We start from the raw sequence: 23246 nt of genomic DNA, 5'->3' as shown, positions 1-23246 counted from the left end.
AGGTATTTTGACACGTTCCTCGTGTAGAACAGTTGGGCAGGTCACTAGGTGATGCTGTTAGAGGAAAAAGGTTTCCTAACTCACTCTTTCAAAACACCCCTTAATTGACTCAATAACATTCAGATCGTGTGACTGTGCAGGCCTTGGGAGCTGTTCAGCTTCACTTTCACATCCATCAAACCACTCTGTCACCAGTTTTGCTCATCCTGATACATGGCACCACCTTTAGGGTGCAATTTTTGAACCACTGGGTACACATGATCCTCCAGAATGGTTCATTAGTCCTTGGAAGTGACACAAGTAGTAGGCCTATGGAATGATATTGCAGCCTAAACCATCATTTATCCACACCATGCTTCTCTCAGGGCACGAAACAGACCAGGTGGTAAGATTCTTTGGGGCTTTTCCACACTCTACCCCTATCGGATGTGGGAAAGACAGTGAAGGTGGTCATCAGAAAGCAATACATGTTTCACAGATCCCACAGCCCACGATTTCCGCTGCAGGCACCATTGAAACTGACGTTTGTTTAAATTAATCTATTCAAAATCTGAAGGACACAGTGGCTTTATAACATTTATAAGCATTGCATAAATATTTTATAAAGCAGTGCAGGCTTTATGTAACTCTGTCTTGAGACAGTATTGTATCACTGTAATTTTACAAGTTATTTTACGAACAATCATTTGCACCACTTATTCTCTGTTTCTTGGGTGGTTTAGCTTATTAAATATACTTTTCATGGTTTGTACAGAGATGTCACAGAGATGTAACTGCAGTCTGTTTCACTGTTTGGTTCATGGCATTACTGCAAAAACTTGGTTTTGAATTTCTATTCATTTATACTTAAAGCACAATGCATAATATATCTAACCCAATAGTGGAAGTAAACCCCTCTCAGTGATCTCTAAGTAATATTATTATAATCCTAACAATTCCTAGACTACTTGACAGAAGTACCACACCTCTCATTAAAAACAGATCTTGTCCCACTCATCCCGCGATTCTGGTTCACTGTTAATGCTGTTTTAACTGCTTTAGTCCTGAATTATGTTTTAGGATCACAAAAATATTCTCTGCCAACTGGAAAAAAGGTCAGCTTTGTCGAAAAACACATATCTGATAACAGTTTGGACATCTTTAAACTTATAGACAAATTAACCTTTGTCTATCCACCATTATATGCAGTCAATAGCCTGATGAAAGTTAGCATGTACCTGGTGATCCTTAAGAGCGTCGAACATTAGAGAGCGTCCTAACCTGTGGATTGGTTACTGCACTTCAGAGGACAGGAACTCATTAGTGTGAGTGATCAGGACAGCCCAGAGAATTATATATGACAGATATACTGACAGATCTCCTGTCACTGCAGAACGTCTACACCAGGAGAAACTGCAGATGGGGCTAACAGTGTAATCAGAGACCCCTCTCACCCTACCCACTCACTGTTCACACTTTTCAAGTCTGGTAAATGATACAGGTGCATTACAGCCAGAACATCCAGAATCAAGGACAGCCTGTATTTTCAGGCTATCAGACTCATTAACAACAGCCACCCACTGCCACTTCCTCCTACACCTTCGCCTCACATTGCCTTTATTGCACAATATCTCATGTAAATACTTTTATTCAGCAGACTACACCTCTGGTACAAACATATAGATTACTATCACTGTGTATTTATTAATATTTCATATTTCCACACCGTCATCCTGCACTACATCTACGCATTTGATTTTATCCTTTATTATACAGATCATCAACTTTACTTTTGTCTTTATTATTCTTTTCTACTGCAGAAGCTGCCATCTTGAACCCTGAATATGACCCACTGTACTACCCCAATATGTTAATTTACCTCATAAAAGGTTATAAATTTAAAGATTGATGAATTAATAATAATAATAATTATTATTATTATTAATAATAATAATAAATGTAAAGATTGATCACCATTTATCAGATTTAATGGCCTTCCACTGAATGCTGGGTGTAAATGACAATCATTCCAAAATCAATGATAATGTTGACGATGTTTTCAATCAAATGAATTTCAAGGAAACCTGGCTCATGAACTTCGTACTCAACGAACAAAACCCCTAAATTTAAATATCATTTCACAGACATTTTTTTTTTGCAATTCTGGACAAATCTGTTTCACAGAAGGAAGATATAATAATGATCATTGATAGAAATTATTTACATAATCATGAAATTTTATTTATCCAATTATGAAAAACTCAGAATTAACATGCCAGATTTATTAAACATTCATTTTGTGTCAGATCCAAAAAAAAAAAAAATTTATCCTGTTAATCCTGCTTTAAATCAGCACTATGTTAGTGGTGTATTTCAAAAATACCCAACATGTAAGCTAAAGTAGGGTGATTCCTATGTTTACAATAAAGCAAATGGCAAATAACTGCATTGAACTTAAGAAAATACTGTAAATAGCAGCACTGATAAACCCAGGAACCAAGAATAAAAGGAGAATTCTAAAACTTTTCAATAGGGATATACATGTTAGGAAATGACCCCAGGGTGAATACGAATTGCTTATATATAGTTGTGTGTGTGTGGAGAATGAAGCGAGAGGGAATAATTGTTCCTGCTGTGCTTCCACATATAGCTTTTATTAATTAGGACTAAAGAGCAATTGTGACAGAGCAGTTTTATTAGAAATCAGGTAAATAATTCTATAATATTATGAATAACAAGCATAAATAGCAGAACATCACAAAAAGGCTGTTTTCATACACCACAAGCCAGCAATTTAACAGCTGGAACTTTTTCATTTTTGCACTACATGAAGACTGTAGAAAAAAAAAAAAAAAAGAGATGACTTGACACACTCAAGATGTTCAGCTGGTAACTTGAGGCAAAACACTCTTGTAGAATAAGCTACAGTGACTCTGCTTCTCTGTATCTAGGTAGATTTTTTTTTTTTAATATGAAATGCATCTGCTATAATAATTCCACTGCAGGGGAAAAGAGTTTATCATTCATAACTGGACAAAAGCCCATTAGAGCAGGGATTCTTTACACCAAGCCCGGTAGTCCACTTCAATTTACTGTATAGTCTGAAGCTTTCCCAAATCCAAACAGTGGATGCAACTGATCTGTTATAATTACCAAGCCGGTTATTTGTTAAATTAGGGGTGGTGGGAATAAGGAGAACTTCATTTGTGCACTGTTTGGGGTTCACAACATAAAACAGATTAAAACTCAGATTAGGAGAACTCCCACAGATGTTACTTGGCTGATGTAGAAGTGGTTGTTGGTGCATGTGTCTGGGAAAGCTGTTAGGCAGCACTGGATACTGCCAGCTTCTTCAGGTGATCCATAAACACCTGCAAACTCACATCGTCTGTTAGGATGGGAGCACCCGACTCCTGCAAACAGAAAGGTAAATATACGTATGAAGAACTAAAGAAAGTCACTGAAGTAATTAATTTATTGATTAGTGCATTCATGTGTGTATTCATTTAGTAACAATTATATTACCTATTAGTAGCTTTATATACAGATAAAGACCAATCATTTTACATTTTAAAGGTAAAAAATGTACAAAAATAAAATAGATGAAGAATGTCTCCAATTATTTAAATGTTATACACAATATACATAAGCTATGAACCTACCGTGGAAAAATACAGATTGTGAACACTTACCTGGCCCCAGGCATACATGTTGTTATGGGTCTGAGATGGGTTGACTTTAGACAGTAAGAACCGTGCCTGATGGAAAAAAGAAATGAACAAAATGAGCATTGTGCTGCAGGGAGTGCAATGATTTCAATCTGAGCCCCTGGGATTCAATAAACATGGACAGTACTACAGAGCAGTACAGGAAAGTGACCGATCCATTACATTCTAGTCTGATTAAAGGAAAGCATTAAGATGCTCTTTAAAATTACAACCTCTCTGTAAACTCTCAGAGGACTAGGTCTATAGAGCCATCATAAATATTCACGTCGTGCTTGAGCTTTACCGGTATATGAAAAAATTGCCTTTTAATTCTTATGGAGTCGCATATATAATATCTCAACCTACAAAGTAGTGGGAAGCACTAAATGTACAAAGGAACAAGTTGCATGCAATCAGATGATTGTCTCTAGCTACACGGCTTTACCTGGCTGCCCCCATGTTCTGTGTCAATGTAACGAGGCATGGGGAAGCGTGTGTGCAAGATCTCCTGAGCATCGTCTACTGGAGCTTGTAGGAGGTGACGGAAGTTTTCATACTCAGGCATGTCCTGGTAGCCAGCTTTCCTCCACTGAGCCACTGTCTGCAGGGAACAAGACAACACTGCTATAGGGAGCACTTTTAAGGTACACGTGTAATGAAGTTTTGATAATGATCATAATTTATTTATTAGATATTTAGGTTTCTTTAGTAGGGAGACAGTCAGGTATCTTCTCATGTGAAGTACCACACGTGCTGAAATATATAATAAACCCTTTACACACTCAATGTCTGTATAACCATCAAAGACTGATGAGCAGAAAGACTGTGCTTACCTCTCCATGGTATATGAGGATCTGGAAGAATGTGTCCATCAGGAGGATTCGGTCTGGCAGAATGCTGCTGCTGTCCAACAGAACCGGCTACAAATGAGGAAATATTTCAATAAAGTTATAAATAAAATAATGTTTTTGTTCTTATCTCATACAGTCATGTTACAGATATAGGATGCTTTGTGCATGTACTATTTATAATATGCCAAGTGAGTCAATACACTTAAATTTAATTTATCTTACAAAATAACGTTCCCTCTACTGTCTCTCCTCACTCCTGTCTATGTACATGTCGCACAGCTAGACAGATGCCAAACACACAACACCTCAGTATTATAGACTCGTGTACCACTCGGGATCCCTCAACCTGCCATTAATGAGAGATTTTTGCCTCCAGCTCAAACTGTGAAAATTACACACTTTGGCAGGAACAGGAACCAGAGATAGCAATTATTCTCTCTCTCTCTATCCCTCGCTCACATACACACAGAATGTTTAACCAAGTTTTCAAAATAGATATAATCTCTTAGATACACTCCGTTAGTGCTACGAAAATGCACAGAAGAAAATAAATCATCTCAATGGAAAACAGAATTTATTTACTAATTAAACACAAGACCTGCTTGCTAGGATGTGATAAGAGACACTGGGCAATAATCTTTTGGGTCATGGGAATTAAGGTTTATGATCATTATGACAGTGCATTTCTGAGGCACTACCTCATAAGAATACATAATGGATTATGGTGGACATATAATAGTAAGATAACAGTAAGAAAAGACTAAATTACCAACATACTTTAATGCTTATTATGCTACTAAATTATGAACATATTACAATCTATACAAAAACAAAAGGTATAAGGCACACGTGAATAAATAGCTATGTGTATACCTCTGGGGGGCCGTTGAAGGAGTAGGCATACAGAATTGGCTGAATCATGATGAGAGACTGAGTCAGATCCTGTCTCATGAAATGATGTCTGTAGTAAGAGCTCTCGTCGGGACTGTTATTGAATACTTGTAGGAATGGAGACCTCCTCAGATGGAACATAAACTGTTAAGAAAAGACAGAATGAAACTTCAGCGGTCCAGAGGCGAGATCTGGGCTATAATTCACAAAGTGAGAGTCAGAGGTTTTATTCTTACCTGAGGATACAAAGAAAAGGTCTCAGAGAAACGAAATGAGTTAGGATCATCTTTGTGGTAATCTCCAAATTTCTGACACTGAAACAAAAACCGTAAGGGAGGGTTTCAAAATAGCAGAAAAAAAAAATATTATGGATAAGAATAAAATCCATTTTTAATTCTTCAGAAGTTTTCTGATTCATGGGCAGTCTAGATCGACTCTTCTCACCAGACGGATAAGTTGCCGGTCCAGCCAGCGCAGGACATCTGGACCCTCTTCTGATTCAGCTCTACAGACGGCCAGGCGGGCCATGAGAATGGCAGAAGCCTCCTGATCAAATGACGCAGAAATGTTCTGAATCTGCGTCTGCGCATCCGCCCAGCTGAGGAAGACGAAGAGAAATCACAACATTGACCTTTGCACACTTATTTATCAATATAAGTCACATTGATTTACCTACAGCTGTCTGAATTTTTAATAAGCAAATAAATGTGGATGCTGAGACAGGAAGGTCAATGATCATTAATGAGTAAAGAGTCATCACTCTTGAGGGAAAAATTACAAGCCTTTTGACCCAAGATATTTTTCAGGAGACACAATAATGCTAAAAGTAAAACTGCAAACAAAGCAACAGTTGCAAACAATAACATCAGTTTACTATATCTGTAGCGTAGCTGACTGAAATGAATAAAACCAAAAAAGAAAAAAGAACTAACTTCCTAGCGACGGTGGTGACTCTGATGCGTCTCTGCCCACTGGAGTGCTGGTACTGCGTCACATATTGTATGGCACCTCGACCTCCCTGGGGGATTGGAGCATTGTGCTGCAAAGCAAGATAAAAACAAATTTTTAAACAACCCATTCAGCAACATGACCTTGATACCAGGTGTGATCTGTAGTATAGCCTATTCATACATACAAAACAATCAAGATATTTTATACTACAAAACAGTCTGGCAACAGTGCAATAGCAGCTAATATTCCAAATATCATTAAATAAGTCCCCCCAATGTGATCCCACAACAGAGGGTCAAAGGCCCATGGCAGATCTAACTCTTTTTTGATCACTCACTCATCCCTTCACTGCTGTTAGCATGACACTTACCACAGAAAAGAAATGGGTGCGAGTGATCAGGAGGATAGCAGAAATGTTTTAGGCTAAATACATGCCAGTCTCTCAATTACACCACTGTACTGCTACCACAACACTGCCAAATGCAGTTTTAGTTTGCTGTTGATGACTATAGCCAACAAAAAGCAACTGAATCAGCGTCAATAAGGTTTTGGGGAAAAGCATATATATGTTTTTTTTATTACATAAATAAAAGAGACAAACAACAAAATATAATTGGAAATAAGACTTAAGCTTAGAGAATTGCAGAACTATAATTAATGATTACGTCTTAAACCGCTTTAGAGTCATGATTCTTGCCAATTACCTTAACAACACTTGTCTGCAGGAAGGCTCATTAACTTGGCAGTCAGTAGATAGAGCAATAAGAGGATATTAAATCTGGAGCTTCTTGTTTACAGAACAACCTAACTCCAATCACTTGCAATAGCCTGTGTCCACTGATGCCGTCCGCTTTATATGTTGAAAACTTGGTGATGTTCACATAATTTTGCCACGTAAAGTGATTTTGTTTGCAGTGTTCGAGACGACAGGTAGAGAAGGAAGGCTAAGCTCCCAACAGAGATTAGCGTGCTGAGAACATTAATGACTGCATTGGATCATCCAATCATGAGGCACAGTATGAAGTCCACACCTGCATAAAAGCCAGCATCACTCTCTGGAGCTTTGACGCTGTGTGGGATAACGTGATTGTTAAACATGATTCTTTGGAGAAGTTGAACACAATGGCTGGGATTCACTGCTATGCAACTGAGCTGTTCAGACATCTATGTAAATTCAGCAGGAGGGAGTCACTTCTAGTTTAGCAGGATGCAGTGGATAGAGGTGACATATGCAGGTCTGATGATAAGTTCCAGTTTGTGCTCTGTTTGTGGGAACACCGTACTGCTTCTCCTGCTGCTGTCTGACAGGAACCTGCAGACTGAGACATGGACCCTGACGCTCAGTTTCAGCCTGAGTGATCTGGCACTTGGACTGTCCACCATCCCTTTCGGAGCCCATAACAGCCTGTTCCGGCCACAGGGATATGCCAGCTCGAGCGCGCTGTGCCAAGGCAGTGCTTTTCTTTTCCTGCTGCTCCAGTTGGCCTCAGTCCACTCACTTACCTGGGCCACCATTGACAAGTTCACGGAGATCTGCTTCGCTCTCAAATATCCACGAATCTTCAATGCCCGCAGAACCAGAGTGATTCTCACAGTCATTTGGATTTATTCACTCTTGAATGCATCTCTCCCATTGCTGGGTTTTGGAAATTATAGCTACAGCAGCAGCAGGTTTCTCTGTGCTCCCAGTTTTGAGCCTGCCAACACTGGCTTCAATATGTTTTTCATAGTAGTGGGAATCATCATGCCCATTCTGGCAATGTGCTCCATGTATGGCTACATTGTGTACATAGCCAGGAATCAAGTACGACGAGGGACATTTGTTTGCAACGAACACCACTGTTTTTATGTGCCTGCAAATAATTATTTCAAGAGCTCCATTGTCATGGTGACAACCACAGGTAAGCTGCATGAGAGCCAAGAAAAGATTACTGGAAAATGATTATTTATTGGTGGAGATCGATCATTGCCTGAATGCTTTGCATTGTTCAGTAATCTAAAATCCTACTGATTAAAACAAACTGTCCTGCTCTTAATGATTAACTAAGTTGCATGATCTGTGTATGTCAATAGTGTGTCTGCTCATTTGCTGGCTGCCATACATCACCATCTGCTTCTATGAGACTCTAACCGGAAGCGAGAGCCCTCAACCCGCTTCTGCTATAGCCACCTGGCTCGTGCTCTTCACCTCCACACTCAACCCATGGATCAACTCCATGTCCCAGACGTAAGCAATGGAGTCACTTAAACCAGATCTGGTACTGTAACAGATCTTTTTTGTCTGTAAAATAACTGTGGTAATGCTTAAATCTGGTGGAGGTGGAATGCTGCAGACTTCAGTGGGGGAGAAGGTCAAGTTTTTACTTCTTCCCGCTCTATTTCCACAAACAGCTTAGATATGTAGCTGTAATAACAATGCTAATAATGCTAACAGCAAATGGCAAAAAATTTAAAAAAAAAGGATGGATTTTTAATTTAACAATACTCTGAACACAAATGGTCAGATCAGTAATAAAATTTTTTTTTAAAAAGTACAAATCAAGTTTTTAACCTCAGTTCAGTGCTCTTTATCTATAATTAACTATAGGGAAGGGAACGTAAGTGCCTTAAGTAAATACTTGTGTCTCAGTTTTCACAGAACTGAAGTGCTCTCACAAAGACAGTTTTGTTGTATGCACCTGTGTTCATGCAATACACAGCACCTTTCACTGACACTGTTCTGTGCACTCGGGCTGGCTATTAAAGAACACCAGTTTAAAGTACCACAGCCAGAGATATGAGAACTAACAAAATCGTGATTATATATGGTACACGTATTTGCCCACCGCAGTGAAACAACCGCAGTGTTCTGCCTCAAACATGTTCAGCCAGTGCAGCTCAACAGCAGCTTTTCAAGAACCTCTTATCTTTGCTAGGTATAGATGTGATATTTATGTAGGATATCACTCTGCATTAAAAACTCCAGTTATTATGTCTGGGAGTGCTACTGCCTTGCTATGAATTGCATGAAATTAGCCAGAAACTTTGTCCAGTGGTTCAGTCATTTTATAGGCAAATATCTCTATATAAAATGTCACACAAAGGTGATGCTACAACATTCTTTGATGGGAAAAGTGTGAATAAATATGTGGATGGTTAATCATGACTTTGTTCCTTTTAGGAGGTACAGAGTCGCCCTGCGCAGGAGTATAAACAGAATCTGCCAGCGTGGACACAAGAACTCCCTCTCCAGAAGTACAGAAAAGTGCAGAGAGAGCAGAGAGTGTCACAATTGTCCCTCCTCAGTGTCCAGTGTACTTCAAGAACTACAACAAGAACACACTGACCCTGTGAATGAGCCCAAAGAGAGCTGAGCATGCTTTTCCTTCCTCTGGCTGCTGTGTGAATGCAAGACCATACAATCAATGTGCTACAGAAAATGAATAAATTAACACCTTTTCATGGGAAGCACAGTAACTAACTGGGCTTTTGAGATGGATGACAAGCACACACATGCATATTTAATGACCTGAGCTGTAAAGTGAACAGTTCCTTCTGAAACTTGTACCGAGAGAAATGTGACAAGGGAAATGTGCTTCACTAAAACAAACATGAATATTATAATATTGTGTTTTTCATGTGTGTGTTTACCAGCTGTATGTGTGTTTTATATGTGTGTTTACCAGCTGAATGAAATGAATGTATGTGGATTAGCACGATATCATAAACCAGTTTTATACTGAGTATTTCCAAAAAAACACTGTACAGAACTATAACAGGAAGACTTTTTTGGTTTTGTGTTTATAAAGAGTAGACTGACTGATGCATGATTTTCTAATACTATATTGCAAAACAATAAATATATATAAATTGTCAATTTCAGAGAGCATCTGGAACAAATACCGTTCCTTGATCAGATCTGCCCTCTAGTGGATGAACCCATTACCACATGCAATGACAGAAATGACTGTGCCATTGTCGCATTTCTAAACTCAGGTGTAGCATCTAAACTCAGGTGTAGCTCTGGCTCCAACTTGTCCGAAGTGCCCTTTCTGAACAGGTCAACCTACAGAAAAAGAAGACACACATACCTGATTGACAACTTCAAAGTAAACTGCCAGTGTGGTGTTGGGGTCCAGACCACAGATCTTCCACTGGCACGTCCCACCTGTTCCTATTTCCTGAAATAAGAGACCAGAGGTCAGAAGTGAGTCAAGATCTGATATAAAAAAGAAGGCAAAACATTGATGTTTTACATCAAATAACATCATGACTGAAGTCCAACTCACATTTTCTGACACACAAGGTCCCTTGGCATTCAGGGAGACGCAAGGTCCAATTGCTCCCGAGATCTTAATTTCTCTTGATGTCTGAAATATGAATGGTTGTTAGGTATGTTGACTACTTCTATAAGATACAAAGAAACTGTTTAAATGATTAACTACCTTAATCTCCAGAGTTCCTGCAAAGGCCATTTTAAAAGATCCTTGCACGTCCTTATTAAAAACCCTTTGAAAGGTTTGCTTGAACAGTGAAGTGTTGAAAGAGTCTGCCATCACCATGTAACCCCTGCATCACAAGAGTGATTCATACATTTTCATAAAAACCACAACACATAGATCTAAAAGCATTTCATGTGTAAGCAGATTTTAGGGATTTAATTCACATATGACAAATTTTATTTGGAAAATTTAAGTCCTCTGTAAAAGTCCACCATTTTACTATACGTTATATGCTGCACTCTCACCCTGTGTAGTTAGTACAACATTTCATCTCTGCCAATCCTGTCTGGTCCAGGGCACAAGCATAAATGTCAATGATGTGACCATTGGCTGCTGCTCGGTTTGCCAAGGCTTCATAGTGCTACAAGGATATAACAACATGTTAAGCTCTCTATTCTAGGAGTCATTTGATTTACACCAACAATGCTAATACACTATATTTCCAAAAGTTTTGGGACACCCCTCTTAATTATTGGGCTCAGGTGTTGTTTTTCAGGAGTTAGGGCTTGTCCCCTTAGTTCCAAGTGAAAGGAACTCTTAATGCTTCAGCATACCAAGAAATTCTGTACAATTTCATGCTCCCAACTTTGTGGGAACAGTTTGACCCCTTCCTGTTCCAATATGACTGCACACCAGTACACAAAGTAAGGTCCATAAAGACATGGATGAGTGAGTTTGGTGTTGACGAACTTCACAGAGTCCTGACATCAACCTGACAGAACACCTTTGGGATGAATTAGAGCAGAAACTGCGAGTCAAGCCTTCTTGTCCAGCATCAGTGCCTGACCTCACAAATGCAAAGGAATGGTCATAAATTCCCATGAACACACTCCTAAACCTTGTGGAAAGCCTTCCCAGAAGAGTTGAAGCTGTTATAGCTGCAAAGGTGGGCCAACTCCATATTAAATTCAAGTGCATGTAAAGGCAGACGTCCCAAAACATTTGGCAATATACTGCATCTTCCAAATGACAACAAAGAGCTACAGCGGTCTTTCCCAAATGCTGATTCAGGTAACTCACTTTTGTGGCTTTTTTCATGAATTTTGCATTGTCTTTCTCGATGTCATGCCAGGAGCGAATCGGTGTCTTCAGCTCATCTCCAACCACCATGCCTGGGCCCTGGGTGGCCGGACCACCGATAAAGGTCATTATTCGAGCCCCTGTGTTGGGGAAGGTGCACTATAACGAGAGAGAAATAAGAAAAAAAATGTTACACATACAGATGTCAAAAACAATGAATTAACAATGAATTACAATTTCATTTATATATACACACACACATACATAAGATGATGTGAACAGTACTAAGAGCTGCTACATGCTACAGAATGACACTTACCTCTAACAGCCCAACAGCAATAGATAGGGCTACTCCTAATGATCTGAGGGGCCGTTTACCCTGGGTGACAGGCCAGGGGTCTTTCTGCAGCTCTCCGAGAAGATCAGTCAGGTTCATATCAATCTTCTGCACTGGCTGCAGGAATCTGAGCACAAGAGCACACATCTATATGTAATTGATATAGCCTTAGTCTACTAAGAGAGAGTCCAAGTTCTGACAACCCCAAAAATGATTCTTTGGTTTACGTGACAGTTAGATAAAATAATGTCCAAATCACCACAAATCTGATACCTGTTAGTAGGTGGCGCTTGAGGTTGTTGAGGTCCACGACCTGCTTGAGCCACATTTTGTTTGCTCAGACCAAGCATCTCCTGCACACAAAATGATTCAGAACACTGTTCTATCAGAGATCTCAAAACCCTAAATCTAAAATCGTTTGTCTGTATTGCTGATTTAAAAAAGATTTCAGAGTTTCTATTCTCCAAGTCCACGAGAAACAAGCATTCAGTGATGTAGAGTTACTGGTTTAGATAAATGAAGATACATTAAATACTCTATAAGTAAGGATAAACTGAGATAAACTGAAATTTATATATGACAATTTTCTAAAACTAACATCAAACAAACCAATATATTAATAAACCAATATTCCTTTATATAAAAAGCAGAAGCATTTACCTGTAGCTGCTTGGCATTGAGGTCTTTGGTTCCTCTGAAAACATAGCTTTTGGAGATGCCCTCACAGCCCAGCTCATGCACCTGCACCATCCGACCAAAAGTGATGAGACCCACTAAGGCTGTTGGGGGCAGCAGGCTCAGAGACATCTGTAGAGATTCCTTCAGAGCCTGCAGGTCCTCATCTTCCATACAGGTGTCTACCACATACAGAAAGTTCAGGGGCATCTGAGGACCTCTCTGTGGATGAAAGAGTAGGAAATTTTATTTAAATGCTTTTATAATTCATGCCTTACATCCTCTGTTGTGCACCTAAATCCTACTCTATGTTAAATGGCTCATACTGGGTGGCTGTCAAACCTATAGTTTAGGAGCAACTTTATTGATATCATGAAAGAGGTATCAAAAAATACCACAAACTATGTCCTATTTTGAGGACTGGCATCAGATGCAACATCAGGGACGTCTACCTATTCTGGAAGATAAGCTTATTTAGCTCACACGCTGTCATAACTTTGTCTATCTGTCAAAAACACAATAGTCAAATCATACAGTAGTAAAAAAAAAAAAATCTTTCTTCTACCAGAGTATGTACACCAGAGATGCAAATGGTGTTTGTACAAAGTGGCATGACAATAGAAGTAAAGCCTGTTGAAGTTGCTATTTAAAGAGCAAATGATGTCACTAGTCACGTCAGTCTGACAATATTTACAAAAAGGCGGTGCTCAGCAGTCGTCACCACTACGCATGTGATATGAATGGCATGTCAGAAATGTATCGACACCCAAAACATTAACAAAGCTGCCAGGCACTGTTTACTTTAGACGTTCGTTTCGCATTTATCCACAATGAAACTAACTGTCCGTGACTACAAAATCATGCAAAATCACAGCATAAGGGTGGCTTTCACTGATAGGAGTTCTATCAGATATCCTTGTGATCAAAGGCATGCCTACTTTTTTTTAATGAATAAATGCATTAGTTATAGGTCGAGAGGACAAATTTACCTGGACTACATATTCAATGGTGGAGAACTGTGGAAGCAGTTCAGCTGGTTGGTTCACCTCTGATATTCCAGCATAGGTTGGGGGAAACTAGAAAGGATTTACATAAAAATGCTCAATTTGAAAACAGCTGCCTTAAAATTGAAAACAATCCAATCACTGCTCATCAAAGCCCTTACCTGGTTTCTCTGATAACAGAAATTGCAGGCCCACAGTTTTGCTCTGTAATCCACTTGGCTAAGTAAGAAAGAAAACAGAGTTTTTTAAAGAAATTAAGCAATCACTTTAAAAGCTAATTGTATTTCACTAATTCAGAGAGCAGCAAAATAATCATGGGAATTATTTTTAAGCAGCAAAAAAGTTACTTGTGGAACCCCAGTGCTCTAACCTCAAACTTGCCTGATGAGAAAAACTCTGATGTAACCTTAAAAATATTACTGTGTAAACTTAAACTGGAGTATTTCACGAGGCCAAATCTGCCTGTATGCACATCCATCAAAACAGACATTGTCCAACAGTGGGTGACAACATATATAAAAAGCAACAACAATATACATATACATATATATATATATATATATATATATATCACAACATATATTATAAATGTATTCCTCTTGCTTTTGTGAAATTATGACACTATTATGTTGTACATTAGCAGTAAATTATCTCATCAGTGCTGATTTTTGCTTCAGCACAGAGAAAGCAAAACTGTATCTTTTGTTTTTTACTAAATGTCTTGCATTATGTAACACAAGACTGCCTGTATCATTCTAACATTTTTAACACAGACAATGCACTGTGATATGATAGTTTATTTTACTTTGTGGTGCCCGGTATGTGATGGCACATGACACATGGTACAGGGAGTGTCAGTGGCACTTTTGTTTTTCCATATCAGGATACCTTATTAATGTTTAAAGACAACCAGCAACTGGTGAACAAATTTCAACGTGAGAACCCAGTTCATTACGTAGTTGAGTCAATGAGGACAAACTCCTAACTCACCATAGCGGATTGAGTACAGCTCGGCAGGTTGCACGGCTACATAGCACCGGCTCGTACTGTATAGGTGGAAGATCCGGACGCTCTTTCAGTGGGGTAAAGAGAGAAGCCACAGGCACGACCATGCGCGTGGCCTCCAGTCGACTTGAGGGCCAAACATTCCAGCTAAAACGTACACCATCTCGGTCTTCGTTCTGCTGAATGAACTCGGGGAAGGTTGTCATTGCACCCTCTGGGATCTACGTGCTGTGAGAAAAGGGTACATAAGAATAAATACAGCTGAAGGTATAAATGTACAAAGGCCACACATACATGTGATGACAGCAAAACAGCAGCTATTCATATATGTGAAGTCTACTCTTGTATAGTATGATAAAGGTGTGCTGGGAGAGAGAGAGTTTATCAAAGCTGACAGTTAACATAAACTGGACTTCCGGTTATTTCACATGGACAACCGAGCAGAACTTTCACCTCTGATGTAACACCACGATCAAGTTGGATGTTTGTTGTTGTTTTATCCAAAGGTGATTTTCACAGTTCAAACACAAAAAGGTGACTCTGCTAATGTAAGGTTATTCTACAAAATCAACAGGCTCTAGACCGAAAAAGTACACAAACTCTGTGAAAAAAACAGTCAGTGCTATCAGACTAGACTATAATCGTATTTATTAAAAGATTTATTCAGAGTTATTTAGGTAAGAAACGACGGCTCCAAGTTTGTGTCTGAAATTGGGTCATTCATCAGAAATGCCAACGCTGCTAACTTGCTACGTTAGCGACGTTAACATCGCCGAACAGCTAAACGCTATATAAACATCTCATTTGACTAGCAACCCGAAACCAAGCTGATATTTAATAAATAACTACATATATATAGAGAGAGAGAGTGAGTAAAAAAAACCCCGTCAACTACATTGCCACATCACTACACCCTTCGGTTAACGAGACATTTTCGCTATGGAGCGAACCGGATCAGGGTAAAGAGGCTATCTGAAACAGAAGTCGTTTTTTAATCTAGCCGACAAATAATATAATCGAGTACTTTTACTTGTAACAACCGGTATAATATTTGACACAATTAGACTTAGTCAAAATCCATATACACAACATGAAAGCGATGTTTATTTCATTAAAGGCTGAACATACCTAACAGCGGTTTCTCTGAGGCTCTCGGCCGGACTGTAGTGATGCGCTGACGTATCAAACATGGCTGAAGGGGCGCTGCCACGTCATTACTGAGCTGCAGAGGAGGAGCTTCTGCTGTTCGCCTCACCTACAGCCCGGGTTAACCCCTTCAGTCCCGGCGCTTATCATATTACATCACCCGAAACCCGTTGCTTATATTCACTGACTCTTCTTTAGTAACCGCTTTATCCTGCTCAGGTTGGTGCTAGATTCAGAATCTATACCGGTGACACTGGGTGTTAGCCTAAATACAACGTGGATTGGACACCAGTCCTAAGCAGTGCACCATATTATGAAGTGAATAACACTGATTATCTCCTCATCATGGCACCTGTTAGTGGGTGGGATATATTAGGCAGCAAGTGAACATTTTGTCCTCAAAGGTGATGTGTTAGAAGCAGGAAAAATGGGCAAGAGTAAGGATTTTGGGCGAGTTTGACAAGGGCCAAATTGTGATGGCTAGACGATTGGATCAGAGCATCTCCAAAACTGCAGCTCTTGTGAGGTGTTCCGGTCTGCAGTGGTCAGTATCTATCAAAAGTGGTCCAAGGAAGGAACAGTGAACCACAGAGAGGGTCATGGGCGGTCAAGGCTCCCTGATGCATGTGGGGAGCAAAGGCTGGCCTGTGTGGTCAAATCCAACAGACGAGCTACTGTTGCGCAAATTGCTGAAGAGGTTAATGCTGGTTCTGATAGAAAGGTGTCAGAATACACAGTGCATGATGGGTCAGGGCTGTTTTGGCAGCAAGAGGGGGACCAACACAATATTAGGCAAGTGGTCATAATGTCATGCCTGGTCAGTGTACACACTACTGGCAGGTGAAGTAATATTTTCTCGTTGCAAGGGAACGTCAAGGGTGGGATCAACTCCAAAGTTGATGTGTTGGTCTGATCCCACAGAAGAGCTACAGCTACTATAGCACCACTTGCTGAAAAAGTTAATGTTGACTGTGATAAAGGTATCAGAACACACTGCTTTGCAGCATGGCAGCATTCCTTCGAATTAGAAACAAGTGTGTCTAGTAGAAATAGTATCTTAATGTAACAATTTTTCTAAATGCCAGTTACAGAAGAGAGCAACCCCTTAAATTAAATTTAGATGCATAAACATGACAAAATAAATTACCATCTATTAAAATGTTGCTATATAAATTTATTGTATTATGACAAAATATTGTCACCAACATGTCTGACACTACAGTTCTTTTGTCTCACATACAAAGCCAAAGTTCTTCTAGGGCAATTCCAGGAAAAAGGGACAATAAACCATGATCGCTTACTTTTTTTTTCTGGCCCCACTGTAAACATCTTAATCACAAAAGGAGCAACAAAATCACAAAACCTGTTTTCCTTGAGATTCAATGAAGTTCATACATCATGAGAGCAGCAATTACTAGTAATGTTTTAAAAAGGATGAACGCATCCGAGTTTGTGTTGTGTGGTACTTAAGTAGCCAGATCAGACTATATTTAAATATTTCACCTTTCCTTTCAGTCTAAAAAAAAGACATATAACTAGATAATGTTAATTAAAATTGAAATACCACATTCCAACTCAAAACGAACAAAAAAATGATTTACTTATTACAGGATTTTGGCTTTAAATGTAGTCAAATGTTTGAAAACTACTTAGATCTCACTGATCAAACATTAAAGTGAAGTCTGATTAGTGAATGCTTTCTCCAGAAAATCTCAGCTTTATAAATACTCAAGTCTCTGAATATTTTACATGGTTTAATAAATCACTGTATTATCTGAGGCAAAAAAAAAAGAAAAAGAAAAAAAATCTTCCTCCACTTTGGGTCTGCTTGTTTAAAATCCATCAAAATGATTTCCATATTTTATTTAAGGCTGAAGCATTCACATGTTGTTGAATCCCATCATTCCTTTCATGTTGCCTGCAGCCCCTTGCTGAAACTGCCTCATCATCGACTGAAGACCTGCCATGCCACCTACACAAAACATCAACACAAAAACATCCATCACCCAAAGACAAGTATAACACATAATTAAACTGTAAAAGAAGTAATTATTCTGAAATGTTAAGATGATTTTTCTGAGAAAAATGTCCTCAATCATACCCATATGGTGCAGCACTCTGGGATCCATCATCTTTGCCATCTGCTGGTTCAGTTTGGCCATCTGAGATGGGTTAACATTCTTGGACATGTCTCCTCCTGTAAACCAAATGTCACACCATACAACACATTTGCAAAATGTCCATAACTCAGTGAACAATTTCCTTCATTGAATTTCAATGTAAAAAAGTAACATACATCAAATGAAACACACCTTTAAATAAACCTTTAATACCACCCATTTTCTTGACCATCTGGGCGAACTTCGTGTACTGGGTAAGCAGTTCCTGCACGTCTCTGGTGGCTACACCTGCACCCCGTGCCACCCTCTGAACCCGATTCGGCTGCTTACTGAACAATTTCGCACCGTCTTTGTTGTCCAGCTCTGCAATGAGTAAACAACTATTTAATAACATCTTTTTTAACATTGCACTGATGATGTCTCAAATAAGACTGATCAGAAGCTTTGTAGAATAGCAAGCTCTTTAATATCAGAGATTTATATTAATGTGCTTGTTCTAACACCTTACAGTTTCTGTAGTAACAGTTCATTTACAGTGACTTCTACGGTGAACACACCACATAACTTAAACCTAATAATAAACAAATTAAAAATACTTATTTGTTAAATGATATATCTGTTGTTTTGGAGATGTTTTATTTAAAGATGTGTTTGTCATTTTTAGGAGGTGCCTCAAGCTTCAAGCTGTGACTAGGTTTTCAACCACATGAACGTTTTTAGGGCAGAGAACCACATACCCATGTGTTTTAGTTTTTTAAGCTGATGTCATTACACAACCTTTACTGTTTATTAAGTTCTCTTGCAGGAAAACATACCTTGGTCATTCATACTGTCCATTATGGTCATGAGTTTCTTCAACCTGGCCATAGACTCCTGTTCATTGCCTTTACTCATGAAGTCTGTTCCAAAGCCTGGGATCATACCCTAAGCATAAAAAGTAAAACATTGATATGTTCAGCTTCAGAGAAATTAAACAAAGTCAAATTTATTTTGTGATCATAAGTATGATCATATTCACTGTACCATAATTTGTCCAAAAGGTCCCATCTTCATGATGTTCTGGAACTGCTCGTACATGTCCCTGAGTGTGAACTGACCTATTAGAAGAGTGAACAGTAATCAGAGATTAGAGCTGCAGCAAGCAACTTCAGCTTATTAATGTTAAACTCTTGGTCCCAGTGTCATGTTATACATCACAAAATTGAAATCTTACCATGTTTAAGCTTGTCAATTAGCTCCTCATTATCATCAAGTTTGAGCTCATTGACTTTATCTATCAGTCCCTCGATGTCTCCCATGCCTGTAAAGCCAAGAGCCAAGCAATGTGAAATTAAAAACTTAACAGACGGCAAGTGAAATAAAACATATAGGATAAAGAGGGAGTACAAAAAACATACCAAGCAGTTTGCTTATGAAAGGCTGAGTTTTAAAGGGCTCAAAATCATCAATGTGCTCTCCTGTACCGATGAAAATGATAGGACTCTTTGTGGCAGCAACTCTGTTCAAATACAAGTTACAGCAACCATTAGGTTAAGTAATAAAGTCATAATAATGTGTGTTTTTTTCCACCAATAACAGTAGCTATGTACTTACGCACTGAGAGCGCCACCACCTTTAGCATGGCCATCCAGCTTAGTAACGATGACAGACGCCACATCTACCTTGTCTTTGAAGGCCTTAGCCTGAGCCTCACAAGCCTGACCAATGGATGCATCCATCACGTACACAATATTGTCGGGTTGCTGTGAAAATCACAACAGCATGAAACATACAGCAAACTCGTTCAGCAATCTGCTCAAATTGTTACTACGAAACTGTGAAATGTTTTACACAAACAGATGTGTATGCATCTCATACTTACCACAGCATTTGAAACCTGCAGCATTTCTTCAAACAGTGAATCTTCTTGCTTATGTCGACCACTGGTGTCAACAATAATGATTTCAAAGTTTTCTGACTTGAATTTTTCGACTCCCTCAGCAGCTATTACGACTGGATCCATTTCTGTGTAACTGTTGATTCACAGAAATGTAAACTGTGAAACATTCATGTTCTTGTTCTGAATCATGTGCGTTATAAAGACTGTAGTCAAAAAGCATTACCTTCCATAAAAGGGAATTCTGGCTTTTGTTGCGTTTTGCTTTAGCTGATCAAAGGCACCTTATAGGAAAAAGACATTTTACTTTTCTTTACATTCATCCTAAAGTCAGTTCTGCTCGATAATCAAAGTGAAAAACACCAAACCTCACCTGCTCTAAAAGTGTCAGCACAGATCAAGCATGTTTTCCATCCTTTTCTTTGGTAGTAATATGCCAACTAAGAGAATCATAAAAAAATCACAATTACAAACAAGCCATTTGCTAGTCAAATTACATTTGTTTTTCAAATTCAAATGTTTTCTGGTTTAAGTCTGTCATAAGAACAGCCACACCTTTAAAAATTGTATTGGATTTGTATTTAAACAGCATATATTTACAGAAATGTATCTAACCACACGTATGCATTTAGAGGCATTACAGTACTGGCTCACCTTGGTACATGTTGTGGTTTTTCCACTCCCCTGGAGGCCAACAAACATGATGATGTTGTTCTTTCCTTTTGTAGGTGTCCATGATTTTACACCAGGGTCCACCAGCTATAGAAAAAAAAACACACATTAGTGATCTAATTGAAACATTTATATTATTTCATTAAAAAGCTTCTGTCTAATAAAGTTTTAGTTTCAATACAATTCTGACTGTATGTAATATGTTTATGATAATACAGTCAATAATAAATGATTTTAAAAAGTTATATATAAAGTAAAATGCATAATATTTGAAAAACAAGCAATTATTACATTTATAAAATGAGTCTCCAGTGTCATGAGTTTTATAATAGGTAGCAGGTTTTCTGCCTCAGGAGACTCTTCAGGACAGAGAACATAGTGTTTTTTTTCCTGTCTAACCTTTCCTGTTGACTAACTTCAAAAGACAGAGGAAAAGAGAAGCTGGCAAGGTGAGGACTATTTATAACTTATGAATTGTTGGTAAAAGGCTGTGGTATTAGTGGGCTAAAACACTTCAGGATATGTTATTATATTCAGCTATGTCCTTTTACATCACACCACCCTGTTGTTAAATATTTTATTGTAACAGCAAGTGTTTTTTAAAATGACATTATTCCACTGGGCCATAAGAGTGCACAAACCTTTACAAGTTCCTTGAAAACAGCATGCTGGATCATTCGCCTCTTATTCAGCCCGGAGGCCATTTCCTCGAGGTCAATGGCTGCCCTGAGAAGAGATTAAATCATTAAATGTAGCTTCTTCACTAAAGGAAGCAGACACTTCATGAATTAAAAGATCCACCTGTACTTACTTGACATTTTCTCTGAGCTGTTTCACCAGTTTGATGTTCACATCAGCTTCAAGCAAGGCAGCACAGACCTCTTTTAGCATAGCATTTAAAACCTGTGGCAAAGGGAAAAAACAAATGTACTGAGCAAGTCACAGACTCTACCTTACCAAGTACAACATTTAGGGAATAGAAAAATGTATTAAATATTTCTCATATTTGATGTCTTGACACATTTGAATCATTTTAATGTTATCATTTTTAATTGTCCACCTGCACTGTGAGTACATTTTACACATTCTATTTTGTTGCACATGTTTTTCATCACTATGTGTCCTGTACTGTCTTGTGTTGGGTTTTTTTTTTGTATTTCCTGTTTCTGTACTGTCTTTTGTCTTGCACTGTTTGCACACATTGCACTTTATGTAGCTGGGACAAACTTTCTGTCCCTAGCTCTGTGTTGTTTCTGTTCTGTAGTTATATGCTGTATGATTTCTATGTAGCAGCAGGGTCCTGGAGAAACGTCGTCTCATTTCGCCATGTACTGCGTCAGCTATATATGGATGAAATGACAAATAAAGCTTCTTGACTCGACTTGAGTAGTTGGAGGACAGTTTAAGAAGTCGGGGTTGTACAGGAAAGTATAGTTCTTTTCTTCACATATTGTTAAGAAGCTGGCGGAAATGTTGTGTGTGTGTGTTACCTCTTCATTGATGATGGTGGCATTGCTGAGCGAGCGAAGTGCCGCTGTTATCTTCCTCCCCAAGTCTGCCAACACCATGTTTGCAGTTTAAATAGGTAGCGGCCTACAACAGGACAAAACAATCTATTAAATCACATGCACTGCTTCAGTGGTTGTAACTAATATCAAAACCTATACTGTTGTACTAATCAGTAATTCCCTTTTCCTCCTACATACTTGTTAGGAGAACTGGAGCTCTTCAATAAGGTGGGGGTTTCCCCACACGACTTAACCCGCTCACTGTACTCTCTTTCAGACGATCTGGGTCTGGACCCGGTCAAGAAGACGAAGAAGTGGTAATTTCCAACCTGTATTCAAACAAACCTGTTAATCATGATATTTTGCTAGTACAATTAGGATCTATAATGAAGGCAAACAAATACAATCACTGTACTGATTGAAAGCGGCTGAGATCAGCGTGTGTCTCCTCTCTCTCAGGAAACACTCAGCAGTTATTTGTGTGTTTTTGATCACTTCTGACCAAACACCAAACCAGACCGTTTTAACTCAAACGAAAATCCCCATGTGATGTACTACTTACTAACACGTTTCTCTGTTTCAGTGTAAACTGCACTAAAGCGACACACACACACACACACACACACACACACACAGTTAGGTTTAAACACACAACCAGAAGCAGCAAGCCAACGCTAATCAGTTCGATGTGATTTTTCTGACCGCTAGCTTGCTCGCCGCGATCGCCGAAAACGCCGACAAACGCAAATCACACCATCTCTCACGAATACACTACTCATTAATAAAACCCCTGGCGTGTTGTTGATCCGTGAAAACCTCAATCGTGTGAATTATTCCGTCTTGAATGTTCTTACCTACGATACAGCTGTTTCAGGGAAAGCAGATAAACGTCATCTCACCCAAAAAACTCCCATAAAACCTTTCTACTTCCGGGTTACCTACTAATATTTGTCCTGATCTGGGATCGGGCTTTCGAGGAGTTAGAGCGCGTATCAGTGACGTTATAACTGATCCGGGATCAGC

At 38.9% G+C, this 23246-nt stretch overlaps 3 protein-coding genes across 4 annotated transcripts; 1 reads left to right on the top strand and 2 right to left on the bottom strand.

Annotated features, from left to right (window-relative positions):
* Positions 1-2614: 2614 nt before the first annotated feature.
* Positions 2615-16181, bottom strand: sec23a (Sec23 homolog A, coat complex II component). Its single transcript, XM_058399326.1, has 20 exons — positions 16030-16181; positions 14887-15129; positions 14058-14115; positions 13882-13968; positions 12878-13114; positions 12491-12570; positions 12200-12344; positions 11881-12039; positions 11106-11221; positions 10804-10927; positions 10648-10728; positions 10450-10539; positions 6361-6467; positions 5873-6026; positions 5665-5742; positions 5411-5572; positions 4520-4606; positions 4132-4287; positions 3672-3737; positions 2615-3392 (listed from the first exon to the last, which is right to left on the bottom strand). Exons 2-20 carry the CDS (start codon positions 15105-15107, stop codon positions 3303-3305), a joined length of 2298 nt encoding a protein of 765 aa, XP_058255309.1. The 5' UTR covers positions 15108-15129; positions 16030-16181; the 3' UTR covers positions 2615-3302.
* On the top strand, positions 7587-8610 carry LOC131359446 (histamine H2 receptor). The gene is made up of 2 exons (XM_058399327.1): positions 7587-8280; positions 8453-8610. The coding sequence occupies exons 1-2, from the start codon at positions 7587-7589 to the stop codon at positions 8608-8610; spliced, it is 852 nt and encodes a 283-aa protein (XP_058255310.1).
* A 1019-nt stretch (positions 16182-17200) lies between the features above and the next one.
* On the bottom strand, positions 17201-23177 carry srp54 (signal recognition particle 54). 2 transcript variants are annotated; one of them, XM_058399722.1, is made up of 17 exons: positions 23078-23177; positions 22422-22552; positions 22206-22308; positions 21527-21618; positions 21357-21441; positions 20698-20802; positions 20417-20483; positions 20270-20327; positions 20029-20179; positions 19761-19909; positions 19565-19665; positions 19381-19467; positions 19191-19264; positions 18983-19091; positions 18360-18530; positions 18149-18244; positions 17201-18019 (listed from the first exon to the last, which is right to left on the bottom strand). In XM_058399722.1, exons 3-17 carry the CDS (start codon positions 22281-22283, stop codon positions 17928-17930), a joined length of 1515 nt encoding a protein of 504 aa, XP_058255705.1. In that variant the 5' UTR covers positions 22284-22308; positions 22422-22552; positions 23078-23177; the 3' UTR covers positions 17201-17927. The 2 variants fall into 2 exon arrangements, with proteins under 2 accessions (XP_058255705.1, XP_058255706.1); XM_058399723.1 differs by lacking the exon at positions 23078-23177 and adding an exon at positions 22639-22833.
* Between the last annotated feature and the right edge of the window lie 69 nt (positions 23178-23246).

The sequence above is a fragment of the Hemibagrus wyckioides genome, linkage group LG09 (assembly GCF_019097595.1).
Source record: "Hemibagrus wyckioides isolate EC202008001 linkage group LG09, SWU_Hwy_1.0, whole genome shotgun sequence".
Classification (NCBI taxonomy): domain Eukaryota; kingdom Metazoa; phylum Chordata; class Actinopteri; order Siluriformes; family Bagridae; genus Hemibagrus; species Hemibagrus wyckioides.
This window is presented reverse-complemented; position numbering and strand designations above follow the sequence as displayed.